The sequence below is a fragment of the Ochotona princeps genome, chromosome 12, assembly GCF_030435755.1.
Source record: "Ochotona princeps isolate mOchPri1 chromosome 12, mOchPri1.hap1, whole genome shotgun sequence".
Taxonomy (NCBI): Eukaryota; Metazoa; Chordata; class Mammalia; order Lagomorpha; family Ochotonidae; genus Ochotona; species Ochotona princeps.
This window is the reverse complement of record NC_080843.1, coordinates 36,695,902-36,714,057: the sequence shown is the minus strand read 5'-3', so window position 1 is coordinate 36,714,057 and position 18,156 is coordinate 36,695,902. Positions and strand designations below refer to the sequence as shown.

The window sequence follows — 18,156 nt, the reverse complement described above, 5'->3', positions numbered from 1 at the left end:
AATTGTAAGATTACTAATACTTGAAATAACTGCTGGTAGGAATCTGACAGTCAATAAACACAGAATAAACACAAAGGGATCTTTGTTGCTTTTTTCATTCAGACTCCTGGTGACCCTGAAGATATCCCTTACACACTCAACACAAAAGGCACAGATTCCACCCCACATTATATGATAAAAACTGTTTCAAAGTCAAATGTGAATCCGTTAGTATTGTGTACACTCTGCTTCCTCACATTAAAAAGTCAATATATATAATGGATAATGGGTCATCGGGGCTCTTAATGCCAGAAGACACTTCAAGTACAGACTTGAGAGTTGATAGCATTTCATAAAAGTGCTTTCTGCTACATTGAGAAAACTTGAAAAACACCTCCAAGAAAAGATTAGAGCATTGCTACCCACACTTAAGTACTTTTGTGTAGCTTTAAACAACTTTTTTTTCCCTTGTGTACAACAAGCCTGGGCCAGGAATCCAGAATTTAATCAGAATGATTTTGGTATCACTGGTACTCATTTACATGCCCATTACTGATGGCATGCTCACAGGTAACCTTTCTGTGTAGCTGTCACTCTCAGATAGTGAATGCAAAATGAGAGAAGGTATAATGCGTGAAAGTCTAACACCCATTATTTCAATGTTTTTTGTATCACTAGGAAGACCAGCAATTAAGCTAATCTGTTTAAAGTTAAGTTCGAAGGTGGAAAGAAAGTATTTTACCAATCTTTTAAGTTAGGAAGTTGACCTTAACTCAGCAGACTTATGTTTGGAACAATAAACTAATTAGATGATATAGCGTTTATGTAATCTTAGCGGGAGACAGCTATTCAAAATGTAAGATATTTTGGGCATTCCAAACAGCTGTGAGTGGCAAGTTTAAGGAGTGCCTTAGACCAGGAGCTCAAAGATGCTGAAGAGCAATGCTTGGATTAAGATTGCGCGAACCAGTAAGAGTTCTCTAGGATATGCATGCAGCGAAAAATGTGGTAACTGACTGTCACAGCCCAGATAAGAGTTACTGAAGGCTTGGACTTAACCAGAGGGTAAAGCACATTTGTAGCAAATTAAGAAAAAAGTGATTGTATGTGACACTATTTCTTAATGGGATTAAGGTATGACTTCCCAGGTTTGTGTGTTTGCAAAACAGAATGTAGAAAGTCTTTGAGTGATAAGAGTTGTCTCAAGTGTGTCAGGTTTAGCATTTAAAAAAAATTAAGACAGAGACAGACAAGGGTCTTATCACTAGGTCACTCCCAAAATGGCTGCAACGACAGGGCTCAACAGGGCTCGATCAGGCCAGAGCCAGGAGCTTCTTCCTATTCTCTCACACGGGTGCATGGATCCAAACATTTGGGCCTTCCTCCACTGCTTTCCTAAGTACATTAACAGAGACCTAGGTCAGAAGTGGAGCACTGGGGACTCAAACTGGCAGCCACATGGGATTCTAGCCCTATGGTTAGCAGCCTAACCCGCTGTGCCATTTCATCCCGTTTCATTTTGGTTTTTGTTGTGTTTTAAAGATTTCTTTATTTGAAAGGCAGACTTATTGATGAAGGACAGACAGATCTTTTATCTATAGTTCACTCCCTAAATAGCTGCAATAGCCACAGCTAAGCCAATTCTAAGCCAAGAGTTTCTTCCACATCTCCCACGTGGGTGCAGGGGCCTAAGCACTTGGGCTACCTCCTGCTGCTTTTCCCAGGCACATTAGCAGGGACCTGAATCAGAAGTGGAGCACTGGGACTCAAAACACCACCCACATCATATGCCAGTTGGAAACTTAACCCACTGTGCAACAATGCCAGCTCCTGGTTTGGCATCTTTTAAGAGGGCCGAGTTGGAGCTGCTCTCCTGTGGAAGAGGAAGCATGGCATCAGATATTCTGCAACAGAGAGGAACTCTAATGCCTCAAGTGGACCAAAAACATATTAAGGCAAGACAGAAGGAACAGAGAAAGCACCCAGAAGAAATAAAAGTACAGGCAGAAGAGGAGATAAGGGAAGCAAACTGGAAAAAGCAGGGGCCCAGAGGTGGGGTGTGGGGGAGAGGAGATGAAGACAGAGTATCACAAAGCAAAAAGAAAAACAGTAACAGAATGATCAGTAGTGCCACAGGTTGCTAGTAGTACCTGATCATTAGAAAGTTGCTTGTAATTATAGGGCTAAACATCTGAAATACAAACCAAAATCAAAAGCCTACTGAGAGTAAACAGCCAGGGTAAATTATTATTTGTCAAAGAGAATCTGGAGGGAACCAGGTAAAAAGGCATGAGCGTCTCATGGACAAGGTAGGAATTTCTGGACAGATAAAACCCAAGTCAGAGCTAATGCATCCAAGAGAAGAACTGAGGGAAGACAGACACAGGACAAGACAAAGGAGACATGCCCAACAACGTGGAAATGAGAGGCATGACCAGGGAGAAGGCAAGTCACAGCAAAAATCACTGAAACAAAAACATCAGCACTTGTAGCCTAAGCCTACAGCAGGCAGAACGTCCAGCACAAAGATACCACGGGCCTCCTCTCCAGATCCTGAGATCAGGTTACACTGCACAGCAGAAGGTACTTCACAGGTGTATTAAGGTGATGAACCCTAAAATAGTGAAATTCTCTTTCATTATCTGAGTAAGCTTTCTGTATTCACAAGAACCTTTTTAAAGACCAATCCATCTCTAGACAGAGAAGAGAATGACAAGGAATTCTAAGCATGAGACACCTTCGCTGCATCCAGGACATTGGAGCACACAAGAAGGACACGAAAGAAGCCTCTAGAAGCAAAGGGACTGACAGCCAGGGAGGAAACTGGGACCTTATTCCAGCAACTGCACACAACTTATTTCTGAGAAAAAAACTGAAGGAATCGAAGATTCTTCCCAAAGCCTGCAATAAAAGCCCAGCCAGCTTGTGAAACCTTACAGAACCAGTTGAGCCAAACTGGATTTCAAACCCACAAGCTAGAAATACATTCGTGCTAAGACCCTAAATCCACACTAATCTGTTACAGCCACAGTAACAAATATAACTCCCCAGGCACCAACAACAGGTGATAAAGGCACCTTTGTTCCTCCTACCCACACTCTAATCCTGTGAGGACAGTCTACATAGCAGGAAGAATAGAAAGGGGAGGAAAAAACAAACCATCTTCTTTCCTAAAAGCAACATCAATCGGACATTCCACATGGAGCAAGCTTGAAAGGTGGAAGGAAAATTTTCTTACCATGAAAATTAAGTTATTGGCGCTACCTTTGTGGCACATCAGGTTAAGCCAGTACCCACAATGTCAGCACCCCATATTTTAACAGTACCAGTTAGAGTTCTGGCCGTACCACTTCCCTAACAACTTCATGCTAATAGCATGAAGAAAAAAAAAAATCAGTGGAAGATGGCACAAAGACTCGGGCTTCTCCCACATGGTTGAAGACCCACATGGAGTTCTAGGCTTCTGGCTCTGGCCTGCCCAGTCCTGGGCACTGAAGCCATGAGGGGACTGAACCAGCAAATGGGAGCTCTCTCCTCCTTCCTCCATCTCTCTAACTCTGCCTTTTAAATGAATCTTAAAAAAAAAAAAAAAATGAAGTAATTTATATTAAGGCAGAATGCATGTGTGAAAGCAACAGGTATACTTCTGGGGCCTGCCTAGAATTTTATTCAAGGCGAGCAAGGGGTTATCAAGCTGAGAGTACCACTCAAAGAAGGCAGAGCAGTTAAACAAGTCCGCTTATACCTGTTACCTTCAGCTTGTTCAAAAATACAGCTCTGTATCCACAGAGTTCAAGGGTATCCACTGAAACAGATTCCAGAAAACAAAACTGCATGTACAGTAAGAATCACATATACAAAATCCAGAGAGCAATTGAGATTTCAGCTGAAGATTCAACCTTCACACACACACACAAAAAAAAAAAAAACAGCAAGAAAATAGTCAAGAAGCATAAGTAAAAATTCCTATTTTAGGCTAGCACATGTAAATTGTACTATTCACCACAAACCAAGTAGAACAAATTCCTAAGTAAAGCAAGTACATATGCTAAAGCATTAACACTGTACTTTGCATGCATTAAAAATCAAGTTAGCAGGCCCAGCGCAGCAGCCTAGTGGCTGAAATCCTTGCCTGCACACACTGGGATCCCATAAGGACACCAATTCATATTCCAGCTGCTCCACTTCCCATCCAGCTCCCTGCTTGTGGCCTGGGAAAGCAGTAGAGGACGGTCCAAAGCCTTGGGACCCTGCTCCCTGAGGGAAACCTGGAAAAGACTCCTACCTTCTGGCTTTGGATCAGCTCAGCTCCAGCCATTGCAGTTACTTGGGGAGTGAACCAGTAGATCGAAGATCTTTGTCTCTCCTCTCAGTAAATCTGACTTTCCAATAAAAAATAAATCTTTTTAAAAAATCAAGTTAGCACAAGTATATAAAGAACAATCTTGAGAGAAAAGACATTTGAGATGAGTTTTTTACATTTAAAAACTAACACCTTTCATAGTGACACATAATTATTGCATTGTGCAGTTTTTAGTAACAAAGAACCTAGGATTCAAATTTTCAATGACACAAAATCTCTTGTGGCTGCAAATGCCTAAAAGGTTAACATGGCTGATGAATCAAAGAGAATTTTATAAAAATGTTACAAACAGGTACAAGCCAAAATCAAACCTAGCTTACACATGGTGTTCTCCACTGGTATAGAAATAGTTTTAAATTCTCCAGAAACATGGTAACCTGAAAAAGGCTAAAAATCACCAACTGGGTGGGACTTCTCCCTCAATATCCCCCTTTACCTCAGATACAAGAAGGAAACAATATGGACATAATAGTCTTACCCACTTCCCTATAGCCCCTGAACCTTTTTACCGTAATTAACTATGTAAAGATTGTCAAAAAACAAAACAAAACAAAAAACAAACAAAAAAAATCACCAACTACATTCACAAAGGGACAAAGACCTTTCTCAGTTTCAAGACCCATCAGATTTAGAACCAATCAACCAGCACTGAAATGCGTAACCAATTTATTGTTTTTCAAAAAGATCTTAGTTATGACTAACTCATGCTTTAGCAAATACCCAGAGAAAGCAAAACTTTCATTTCCATTCTGTTAAGTGGAAGTTTCAGTGCAAAAGATCTACCACCAAATAGGCAGGCCTGTTTACCAAGAGATCTGTTCCCATTATTTAAGAGATAGTTTTACAAAACACTTCCCAAACACCGAGAGCTATCTTCCCTGTACAAGGGTACTTCAAAAAGTCCAGAAAATGGAATTGGAAGATAGAATTACTGGTACAAACATATACCGAGATGCATGAAGTTTTTATGGTATGCAATTTCCATTTACTTTTTAAGAACTCCTTGTACATGCTACTGAGTCTTCTACTAAAACTCACTAGAACACTATAAACAACATTTTCTATCAAACTGTTTCTAATAATGAAGTGTAGTCTTCACATGGTTAACATCAGTGAGCTACTTAGATGGCATTTGCAACTATTAAAATTTTAACAATGTGGTAAGTAAGTAGGTTATAGATGAATTATCACCCCAGTCTAGCAAATGATTAGATTATCACGGCTTGCTGTCCACTGCACAGGCATGAGCAACTAAAAATGCCCAGTCATAAACAAGCACTCCAAGGTCAGACCACATTGTGACCTTGGCTAGGGTTTGAATCCGGTGGTCTAGATGGAAAGTCCCCCCCAAAAACCCACCTGGGGTGACCTCAGATTGGACTCCAACCCCAATTCTCACTCACCAGTGGGGCTTGCAGACTAGCAAAAAAGTTCCCAAAGTTCACCCACCAAGCCCGACCTCAGCCCCTGATCTCCCACATGTGACCCAGGCTTACATGGCTGCCGGCTAGTCCTGGCACTCACCAGAGGTCCTGTGGCCTAACGCCACTGTCCCACAACCATTGTGGCTCTTACAGGGGTTGCTAGAGCCCAGCACAGCCCAGCCCATGCCCAGACCTGGCTCTCATGCCTGGCAAACTGGCATTTGCCATAGTCCAGCCTGTCACACACTCTTTCTGGCTCTCACGAGTACCAGATACTGGAGCCTAGCCCAATCTGGCCCAATCTCAGAACCAGCCCACACAAATGCTCATAGATACTGTAGCTTTGCCCAACATGGTCTCCCCACAGCCCTGGCTCTTATACTCAGTGGGCGGTGCCAGCTAGCATGGCAGTCCTCTAGTTCCCCTACAAAGCCCATTCCCAGCACTAGATCTTATGAATGCTGGCAGGTGCTTCAAAACAGCCTGCCATGGCCCATCTGTAATCTCAACTCGGGCTAGCAGGTGTAGCAATTAGTCCAGGTGGGGGCAGCCTATACCCTGTCCTCGCTCTCATGCTTACCAGTGTGTGCTGCAGCTGGCACAGCCCAATCTGCCCCCAGTGCTGGCCTACAGAAATCCTGACAAGTGCTACAAACTTGTTTGGCCTGACCCACCCTCAACCCCAACTACTGTGCTCCCCAGTAAGAACTATGGCTAAGCAGGAGTGTTCCCCAAATTTTCCTACAGGGCTCACTCCCAGCCCCAGATCTCACGGGTGCCAGTGGGTGCCACAGCCCTGCCTGGTGTGGTCTGCCTTCAGTCCCGGCCTTTGCGTGTGCTGGCAGGTGCTGCAGCCTGGCCCAGTTCAGACCCCTTCGCCAACCCAGCTCCAGTGAGTGTCAGGAGAGTTCTGTGGTCCAGCCTGGCTCAGCCTGTCACCACACCCAACTCTCCAGCAAACTAGTGGGGTGCTTGAGGCAAACCCACAAGTCCCCTATACAATCCTCCCCCAGATCTGGCTTTCTTGCGTTCTGGTGGATGCAGCAGCTAAGCCTGACATGGGCCACTCCCTGCTCTAAAACTCATGCTCTGGTGCCAAGGCTTAGCCCAGCCAGGAAACATTAGCAGTTTGAAACCTTCTGGAAGCTCAATATAAAACCACAAACTAACTTTTCAATTTCTTACACATTTATAATCTAGTAAGTTTTCCTGAGTTAGTAGTGCTATCGTAAAAGCAATCAGAAATGATCCTATGGATGTATTACAAATATATGTAAAGATCCATTAATGAGGAAAAGCTAAGATTTTTCCCCTCCAATAATATACAAGAAAACTCAAAATTCTTACCATCATCTTTTCAAAAAGCTCCAAGACCTCATTCTGTGCCAGTGGCTTGGGAAGGTTTTCCATCTCTGAAGAGGCTAATGAGCATTCACTGCTTGCAAATGTAGTCTTCAGGCTGGGAAGTGGAGGTCTCTCTTTCTTGCTCCCTGGAATTCTTATGCTGGCAAATTTGTCCAGCTACAAAGAAAAACAACATACATAAGCACAAAATGTCTTCAGATTTACCTAATTCCAAAAGTAAACACACCAAGTACTGCCTATCACCGGAGTAGGATTTTATCAAGAGGCATTTGGCATTGCAAGTGATAATATTATGCAACACAGAATCCAGCACCATGGTGTAATAAGTCAAGACAGCCTGCTGTGCTCGAGCCCCATACAGACATAGTTTTGAGACCCAGTTGCTTCATATCCAATCAACTCCCTGCTTATTGACTGGGAAAGCAGCAGAGTTTGGCTCAAATCCTTGAGCCTCTGAACTCATGTCGGAGACTCAAAGGAAGCTCCTGACTTCAGATTGGTCCAGATTCAGCTGTTCTAGCCCTTCGGAGAACTAACCACAGGATGGAACATTTGTGTCTTCTCCTCTCTCTCCATAAAGTTTTTAAGCTTTATTTTCATTTGAAAACATAGTATGTAATTACAAGTTTTCAGTGAATTTCCTATCTAAAAGCAGTAGAGAAAAAATGCAATCCTCTAAAAGATTCCTTCGGATCTTAAAGTCACAATTATACACTTAAGGTTCTGGTGGCAGGGAACTTCTATAGATTAGCACATTAAACAGTTTTACAAAGGTAACTTAGCTAATTTAATGGTAGCACTGGCACACTGCTACTTTGTGTCCTGCCCCCTTGGCCCCTGTGTCAAGCGCTCTTTTATCTCCTGTGGGCACAGGAATGGAGGGAAGTAAGATTCATCAAGAACTGAGTCCTACTGATATCTTCATGATTTGTTAGCCTGATCAACACCACATTTCTCTTTGCTGAAACTGGCCTGTTTTTAAGATTCCCTTTACACCTATGAAGAGTTTGCTGATATTTGAAAATATGGGTATTATTCACCCATAGTTCCTTGAATTTCACAAATTCAGTTCCTCAGAAACAACCCATACACACTTATGCTTCAAGACTCATTAACTTCATACTGAAGAGTCATGTTTCTATAATAAAAAAGGCAAAAGTTGAGAATCATGAGTAAAGTATACCTAAAAGCACAATGACTATGTAAATTTTTCCGAATTAATGTATATATTATCAAGCATATGAACTGTACTGTTGATTATAATGGCCACTAATCACTTAATTATCTAAAGTTCGGTTCCTAGGTTCCACTAACCACATTTTCATTCCTCATACCTATGTGACTAGCGGCTACTGCACTGGTGAAAGTACATACAGATTCCCATCATTGCAGAAAATTCTATTGGAGTTAATGCAGTATTGTATTTAATTTCTCTAAATAGTTGAGATGTCTTCAAGTAAAGAAACATACAGATAACAATCACAATCTTTCAAAACAAGTCTCAAAGGGGAGATGTCCTGGCACAGCAAGTCAAACCTCTCAAAGGGGAGATGTCCTGGCACAGCAAGTCAAACCTCTGTTTGGAATGGCCATCAACTCCTAGCTACTCTTTGCTTGCAACTCAGCTTCTTGGTCTTCACTCGGTAGCCATGACGTGATAAGCCAAGTACTTGAAAGCATTTGCACCCCTGTCACCAATGTGGGAGACTCACATGGATCTCCTGGCTTCAATCAGGCCCAGCCTCAGTTATTTGGGTGGAGGGTGGAGGTGTGGGGTGGGCGGGGGGTGGGGTGTGTGTGTGTGTAGGAGGGTCCAGAGAGGAGGAGGGACCCTACCTTTCAAGTAAATATTAAAAAAAAAAAAGCAGTCTTAATACTTACCATCAAAATAATGTCTAGGAAAAACTCCCTGGATTGCACTCACACATGGGGCAATCACATACCACTAGCACAACTCCTACACACACGACTGCTTTTGTTAAGATCTGACAAGTAGTCACAGAACACCACCAACAACTCAAGCAGGCTAGCAAACTCCACAATATAATTGTTCAACCTAACACAAAGCTAGAGATTTAGAAATCTAGAAGAATTAGACATCAGCAAATGTCAAGCTGCTCCTATCACCAGGAAACAGTTCGAAAACTTAAAAGGTCAGAAAAGCCAGGTACGTTTTTTTCAATTTTTCCTGTTTAATTGGAAAGTCAGATTTACAGAGAAAACAAAGATTTTCCATCTGTTGGTTCACTCCAAGAGGTTGCAATGGCCAGAGCTGAGCCAATCTGAAGTCAGGAGCCTGGAGCCTCTTCCAGGTCTCCCTCTCAGGTGCAGGGTCCCAAGGCTTTGGGCTGTCCTCTACTGCTCTCCCAGGCCACAAGCAGGGAGCTGGATGGGAAGTAAAGCAGCCGGGATATGAACCAGCGCCCATATGGGATCCGAACGCATGCCAGGCAAGCACTTTAGCTACTAGGGCTCTGTGCCAGGTCAGCCACTTACAATTTTAATGAACCGCAGAAAGCTGTGTGGGTCCCAGCGTGAGAGACTATAATGCCAAGGAGCCATAACCATGAAATCCCTGTTTCAGCAGAAGTCTACATCCACAGTCAACTCTGGTGTGGAGGCTTCAGCACGTGCATGGAGCAGGATACCCAAGGATGAAGGTAGAGTAGGACAGTACTAGTTTACCACACAGGAGGGGTCTCTCCCACATGCAGGCAGCTCCCCTCTGCAGGCTATGGACTAGGAGAAAACCTGGGAGAAAGGTCTATAAAATGCCTCGGCTGGCAGAGTCTATGACAGTTGTCATCTGAAGGCTGAGGGCACAACACCCAGTGAGAAATTTTAAATAAGTAGTGCCAGAACATAATCCAGAAATAACTTAATCATAAAAATGGGCATCTGGGGGACAGCACTGTGGCACAGCTGATAAAGTTATCAATTGCAATGCTGACCTCTCATGTTGGAGCACTAGTCTGAGCTGCTCCACTTCAGATACTGCTCCCTACTAATGCACCTGACGAAAGACTGATGATGGCTCAAGTGCTTGGCACCCTTCCACCCTCATGGCCAAGTGCCAGCTACAGTTCCAGCATCCTGGTTTCAAGCCTGGCCCAGCCCTAGACACTGCAGCCATCTGGGAAGTCAATCAGGGGATGGAAGATGGATCTGCCTCTGTGTGTGTGTGTGTGTGTGTGTGTGTGTGTGTGTGTCTTATTCTCTCTCACCACCTCTCTTGCTCTAATTACCTTTCAAATAAACATGTAAATAAAATTTTTAAATGGGCTTCATATTTCATGCCAAAATGATATGCAACCAATTTGGAAGCTCAGCTGTATAGTCCAGATGCCGCATTCTCATTTCATGCTAATTCAAAGTAACAACAAGGACTAAAACTAACTCAACCAGAAATCAAGTTAATTCAGTCCCCTACTCAAAGCAGGTACAAAGTTCAAGGACGTGCCTTCTCTGAAACAGAAATATTTAATCCAACTTTCAATACACTTAAATAAGGTGTTCCCAGTCAACTATTGCTAGACACAGGCAATAAAACATGGCCAAAGGGCCAAAGAAACAATTGTAGAGATGGCCCAGATGTTGAATTAAAGATAAGCAGTTTAAAATATCAAGACAATGCTAGGAGATACAACAGAGTAGACACGATGCCTGAAAAATGAGGCATTTCGTAGCAATAGCTCAAAAACTTAAGCTTAGGAAATAAAGTCTTCAGATCAAATAGATGAAGTGTTATCAGATCAGATGGTCATAGTCCTGTTCAGAATCAGTGGACTGAAACAGCTCAGGAGGAAGTGTCCAAACTAAATCACAAGAAAAACAATGGGCAAGCGAAAGAAACGCAAACAGAAACCAAGGTCCGTGATGTGAAGGGAACGCAGGTGCAGGAGCATGAGACAGTGACACAGCTCCAAGATACATCTCGGAAGATTATTAATAACCTTCCAAGATGTGTAGCACACATCCAAGAAGCTCAGCAAAATTTGAAAATATGTCTTCCCTCAAAGGAGAAAACCCACATACCTGATTCAAATCATTGAACATTAAAGAGGAAGCCACAGAAGTACAATCAGGAAAAAATAGATAAAGAATAGTGCACTATTCTTTATTTTATTTAAAGATTTATTTTATTTTTATTGGAAAGTCTGAGGAAGATCGTCTACCACTGATTCACTAGCCAATGGCCACAACAGCCAGGGCTGAGCTGATCCAAAGTCAGGAATCTGGAGCTTCCTCGAGGTCCCCCACATGGGTGCAGGATCCCAAGGCTTTGAGTTGTCCATGACTGCTTTCTCAGGCTACAAGCAGGAAGCTGGATAAGAAGTGGGGCCGCTGGGATTAGAACCAGCACCCATTCGGGATACTGGCACATGCAAGGCAAGGAATTTAGCCACTAATACCGTGCCGGGCCCATGACAGCATCTTTTTTTTTTTTTAAAGATTTATTCATTTTATTACAGCCAGATATACAGAGGAGGAGAGACAGAGAGGAAGATCTTCCATCCGATGATTCACTCCCCAAGTGAGCCGCAACGGCCGATGCGCCGATCCGAAGCCGGGAACCTGGAACCTCTTCCGGGTCTCCCACGCAGGTGCAGGGTCCCAATGCATTGGGCCGTCCTCAACTGCTTTCCCAGGCCACAAGCAGGGAGCTGGATGGGAAGTGGAGCTGCCGGGACCAGAACCGGCGCTCATATGGGATCCCGGGGCTTTCAAGGCGAGGACTTTAGCCGCTAGGCCACGCCGCCAGGCCTGACAGCATCTTTAATGTGCTAAAATGCCTTAACATAAGAGCGTATAGGCAGGGAAAGTAGCTCTCAGAAGTTGAAGCGAAAAAGGATACTTTGAGGTAGACAAAAACTGACAGTCTGTTTCAAGCCGACCTATCCTATAAGAAATATTAAAGCAGGCTTACAGGCCAAAGGGAATTAGTACCAGGCTAATACCAGATCTACAAAAGCAGTGAGAAGCCAGAGAGAGCTTTCACCGTTGGATGTGGGTGGTATGAAGGTAGCGGCTAAATAGGGTTTATGTCAAACAGTTGAGCAGAGCAGGAAAGCAATACAGAAAGTGTAGCAATACATACATATAATACCTTACAGTTGCAAAGAGTAACACTCTAACATACGTACTCTCTAGTCTAGAATAGGAAATTATCCCCACATGAATATGAAGTTATCATTGCTGTACATGTTTCTATTCTAAGTCTTGATATTTGTTTTTTTAACATGAAGGTATAGTGCCTGGTGTGATGCCTCAATGGCTAAAGCCTCACCTTGCAAACACCAGAATCTCATTTGGGTGCTTGCTCCTGTTCCCGCTGCTCCACTTCCCTTCCAGCCCCCTGCCTGTGGCCTGGGAAAGCAGCAGAGGATAGCCCAAGGCTTTGGGACCCTACAACTTCATGAGAGACCCAGAATAATCTCCCGGCTCCTGGGTTCACATCAGCCCAGCTCAGTTCAGGACCTTGCGGCTATGTGGGGAGTAAACCAACAGAGAGGATCTTTCTCTTCTCTGTCTCTCCTTTTCTCTGTACATCTTATCCGCCTTTCCAACAAAAATTTAAAAATTTTAAAATTCAATATTTAGGCCAGCATTGTGGCAGAGCACATTAGGCCGTGTCAGCCTGCCTGTCTGTCCCAGGTACTCTACTGCTGATCTACTTCATTTCCTGCAAAAGTGCCTGAGAAAGCAGAGAACAGCCCAAGTATTTGGAAAGCTGCCATGCACCTGGAAGACCCAGATGGCACTCACTCATAGTTACAGCCTGACCCAATCCTGGTTGTACTAGGTATTTGGGGAGTGAGCCAGTATATGAAAGACCTCCAAGTAAATATATTTTAGTTGTTGTTTGAAAGGTATTGTTTGAGAGGAGATAGATTTTCCATCCACTGACTCACAATGTCTGCAGCTGGGCTATGCTGAAGCCAGGAGCCTGCAATTCCGTATGTATCTTCCACCTGTGTGTGGGGCCCAACGACTTGCTCCATCTTCCATTGCTTCCAAAAGTGTTCACAGGAATACTTCACTAGAAGCCAAGTAGCTGCTGGTACTCAAAACAGCACCAATATGGATGCCAGTACTGGCTTAACCTATTGTGCCATAATCAATCTTCACAAATAAAACACGTAGACAAAGACATTATTTTAAGAAAAACTTACTTTAGAAACATCATGTAATTGTGAAATCCAATGCAGGAATTGTGAAATCCCCAATGACTTACCCTCACACACACATACTCCCTCGCAGAAAAGATTTAATATACCAAACTTACGAAATGAAATTAAGCAAAACATCATTAATGCAACATCAATATTAGCAATATAAACATGTCAGTAATTGATGAGAGTATGCTTAAGCACCTCACAAGTTAACATGCAAATATATCCAGGAGTTCTATCAGTGACAGGAGACATCAGAAAACTGTAGTCTTATCCAAAAAACTTTTTAAAGTAAGAGTCACTAAGAACTGTGAAAGTATCAAAGGCTAATATTTATAGAGCCCATTCTGTATGTCAGGCACTAGGCTAAAAACCTGAAATGCAGCATCATGCTGGATAGATTATCTCATCCTTACAATGAAAAAACTGCATGTCTGAATAATAAAGGAAAACTGCAAAAACATTTACACATAAAAAATTCATAGTATTTAGCTTATAAAACAGCATAATGGGGAGAAAAACTCACTATTGTTTCCAAAAAGACTAGGCTTCTATCAATAAATAATGATTTGTGAAAATAACAATAAAATAGATTTAGCACACCTCTCCTGCATGCTTAGTACCTAAACTGTAGAAGATTGGATTTTACTCAAAAGGAAAAAAAAACCCACACTGCACATTAACACTAGCATAAGCCAGCTAAAGGCAATACAGGGCAAATTAGCTTATCTTTCTCCCAGCTTTAAATCTACACAAAGAACAGTATGATACGAAGGATCAGTCAGCATTTCATATTTCCAATATAATGCTTTTATTTGCTTTCCCCAATTTGAAGGGATGAAAGAGTAAGGACCCACAGAAGGACAACAATCCTCCCTCCTACACTGAAACAATAAATTGGATCTGCCGACTTCCTTACTCACACAGCCAAAGCACTTCCAGGTAATGTGATGAGTACTCCAAGTCGATTCCGCAGAATCTGGGCGCAGTTATGAGGCTAGGTACAGAGTGAGCCTTCCTGGTAAATCATTCCTAATGTTCTAAACAATTTTTTATTTAAGGAGATGCTCCTATGACTCCACTCACAGAAAGGAAAAAAATTATTTTTAGTTCATCTTTCATGGAATTGTACAATTTGCCAAAAGCTAGGCACAAAAGAACATACCAGCAAACTTGAAAAACTTCCCATTTCATAATTTTCTATGAAATTCTTATGTTGGAGTCAAGTTAAAAACAGCCACAAGGGCCCGGCACCGTGGCCTAGCAGCTTAAGTCCTCGCCTTGAATGCCCGGGATCCCATATGGGCGCCAGTTCTAATCCTGGCAGCTCCACTTCCCATCCAGCTCCCTGCTTGTGGCCTGAGAAAGCAGTCGAGGACGGCCCAAAGCTTTGGGATCCCTGCACCCGTGTGGGAAACCCGGAAGAGGTTCCTGGTCCCCGGCATCAGATAAGCGCGCACCACCAGCCGTTGCGGTCACTTAGGGAGTGAATCAAAGGGAAGAGCTTCCTCTCTGTCTCTCCTCCTCTGTTTATCTGCCTTTCCAATAAAAATAAATAAATCTTAAAAAAAAAGCCACAATAGATGAGGCATATAATTCACCTTGAAGCACTGGTTAGTCACGTAAAGGACTGAGGGAGTCTCATGATGCTACTTGGCAGTGGTATTCTACACTTAATATGGCTTTGACTATCTGAGATGCACTAAGTCTAATAAATTAATATCACTTATCGTCAGGGGAAGTCAAATGAGCATCCTACTGAGTATTATCTCCACACTGAATAATCACACTGATAATTTTATTTGAACTCTCATTACTGTTTAATTGAAAAAATAGGCTACCACACACTTAAACAGACTGATGGAATCATGACTCTTACAAAGGACTATACTATTATAGCAATGTGGGGAAAATCTGTCAGGGGGTGGGATTTTGTGGGGAGGAGGGAAATCTAAGTCCCTACAAAACTGTACCATAAAACTCATGAAGTCAAAATAAAAATGTAAGGAAAAAAAAAGGCTATCAAAGGCGGAAAAAACCCTTTTCTGGATCTAGCTGTAACATTGTAAGAGTAAGAATTCAGTAATGGAGGTTTTCACTATTATGACATTTTAAATATCAGACTAGTGATTTAAAAAAAATTCATTTCACAAATATGATAAGCCATGCATATACATACTTCAAGAACTTCACACTCCAGGATAATTAAACAAAGTTTCTACCATTTAATCAATTCTGTCAAACATACCTGAAATACAGACCAGAGATTGCTTAAAATCAATTTTCAGGCAGTCTTGCATTTAAAGTCTGCAACAACTTCACTAAAATGGTTTGGCTCTTGAATTAACTCCATTACAGTGCTAGCAACATGATCATGTAAGCATGGCTCAAGCATGGCTTCTAAATTCTGGCCAGCCACTCATCTGCTGTGCTGTCATAAACTACTGAAACACTTTCTTGATCATATCCATCAGAGTGGATGGAAATAAATCCTTTCTTCACTTTTCAGCTTTCAGGTGAAAACCTGAAATGCCTTCCCTGACTACCATAAAGTGACCCATGAATTCACCCCATTCTGTATCAGTATACAGTATAATCCCCTCAAATGACTTGTGAAAATCCGGTTTTTGTGCCTTGCTGTTGCTTTTTCACTGATGTACAGAAAAGCCATCAACCCACTTAGCCCAAGTCTCCAGCCTCTCTGCATACCATGGAAATTATGGAATTTGATTTCCAAAACTAGGTAATAGATTTATCTTCCTCCTTGAGTCACAGAGGTATCCATGAACACTCAATACCTGAGCCCTTGCACAAATAAACACTGGACAACAGTCGCTTGAATGAACCGTCTCCAGATTCCAGTCAACCCCTTATCTCTGGCCAATTTTACTACAATTTCAGGGACATCTAGCTAATGCTACCTAACTAATAAACTGCTATTTCCTGATCCACTAAGATAAATGATCAAGTTTTAACTAAGTTTTGGAGTCATTTGTTACATACCAAAAGAAAACTATTATGTTACATATCAGTTATATAGTGTTGTATCTTCAGCATACAGTGGAGTACATGGCAGATAGTGAGCAGCTGATAGATTAATGCTTGTTCAAAGTATGAATGATAAATACAGGATAAAGAATAAAATAATGCCATCCCTGCAAGTACTTGCCACTTTAATGGTGGGGGGAAATTAGCAAAATAAAGAATTATAATTTGAGGTAAAATATTAAGTGCCCCCCAAAAAACTGAATTGCAATAGCTAGGAATGAATGATTAATCTGGAGTGAAGGTAGCATTTTAAGAGTATTTTTACAAACAGGTTCATCACAGAATCCTGTAAGGCGGATGTGAGAATTACACAGGATGGTGCATGTTAATAGCTAAGCAGTATGTCTGCCTGTTGCAGCATCTTCAATAAATGCTAGTGATATCACTGTTACCAAGACACCACTGTGAGAAGAAAATCCTGTGCCTTACGGCCAGTTTAAGCCACCACGTGCAATACCAGCATCCCATACCAGACAAGCGCCAGCTGAGACACTTCTAAACCCAACTCCATGCTCTCATACACCTGGGAAAACACTAAGACAGTCCTAAGCATTTGGGTCCCTGCCATACACATGGGATGCCTGGATGGAGCTTCAGGTTCCTGGCTTCAGGCCTTACCCAGCCCCAGACATTACAGCCACTCGAGGAATGAACCAGTGAATGCAAGATGCATCTATGCCTCTCAAATAAAGTAAGTCTTCACAAAAGACTCAGCTACCTGCTTCCAGGTGCAACAAGCTACCTATCCTCGTATTGGGGGACGTTACCACCCATACCATCCCACAAGCTAGTATATTCTGACTTAAATATTGCCATGTGTCAAAGCGATTTTAGTTCTACATATGGATTTATGAAATTTATAAAATGTATGTAGACAGAGGCTTTGAAAATTCATTAAACTCCCCACCATCACCAAAAATACCTAACCATCTTAAACTTCATTAATGTTTCATAAAATACTATTCAAAACCTTTCATCAACAAGAAAGAGCACAAGTGTTAGCTGGAAAGTTACAACATGCAGTGTGTTTTCTACAGTCGACTACTATGTCATGGAACAGCTTGTGTGGCTGCCTTCCTACAGAACTGAGGTCTCCTGCCAACAATCACAGCCCAGTTTGCCGATCACAAGTTGAGCCTTAGATAAGACTTTACAGTTACATAAGTTTCAGATGCCTGCAGCCTGAGACAACAATTTTGGACTTTAACTCAAGAAGAGACCTCAAACCAGAACCATCTTGTTGAGCTGTTACCAAAATTCTGGTACCTTGTTATTCTAAGATACTAAGTTTGGGGAAAACATGCTACCTGGCAATAAAGGATTAGCATACTGCTCCTTACAAAACACTTCCAACTGCCTAAAATATGTATAGTTACAAAAAATATCTAAAAGTTTTGACATAATTACACAAGTCCTCAATGGCCCATTAAGGAAAAGGGAGTAATAGCCAGGGCTCCTTTCAACACAATGTTGAATATAAACCAGATCCCAAATAGCAGTTGATGAAAACAAAGAATATTGTTTTCCAGGAACATAATGGAATCTACCACAGATCCTTTGGTGGTCCATGGATCCCTGATTAGGAGGTACCAGTAGACGGATATGCATTTGTAACAGAAGCACTGGAGAAAAAAAGCAATGCATTCATCAATCAGTGGGAGGAACTGTAAGTTCCACAGCAGAGATCAACAAGGAGGAATCCAACAGGTTGTATACTCTGATGGTCTGTGCTTCAAAAAGAGCTGGAGGCTTTTGAAGGAAGCAGCCACCAGGAAAATAAAGCCATCAAAGAATATCCAGGTTT

At 42.2% G+C, this 18,156-nt stretch overlaps 1 protein-coding gene across 3 annotated transcripts in view; it reads right to left on the bottom strand.

The window, feature by feature from the left end:
* The window catches only part of DIAPH3 (diaphanous related formin 3), a 472,570-nt gene that overhangs the window by 410,531 nt on the left and 43,883 nt on the right, over nucleotides 1-18,156 (bottom strand). For all 3 annotated transcript variants that reach the window (XM_058670671.1, XM_004577440.3, XM_058670670.1), the window contains one exon: nucleotides 7,114-7,287. In XM_058670671.1, the coding sequence (XP_058526654.1) occupies nucleotides 7,114-7,287 (174 nt within the window). The remainder of the gene's footprint in view (nucleotides 1-7,113; nucleotides 7,288-18,156) is intronic.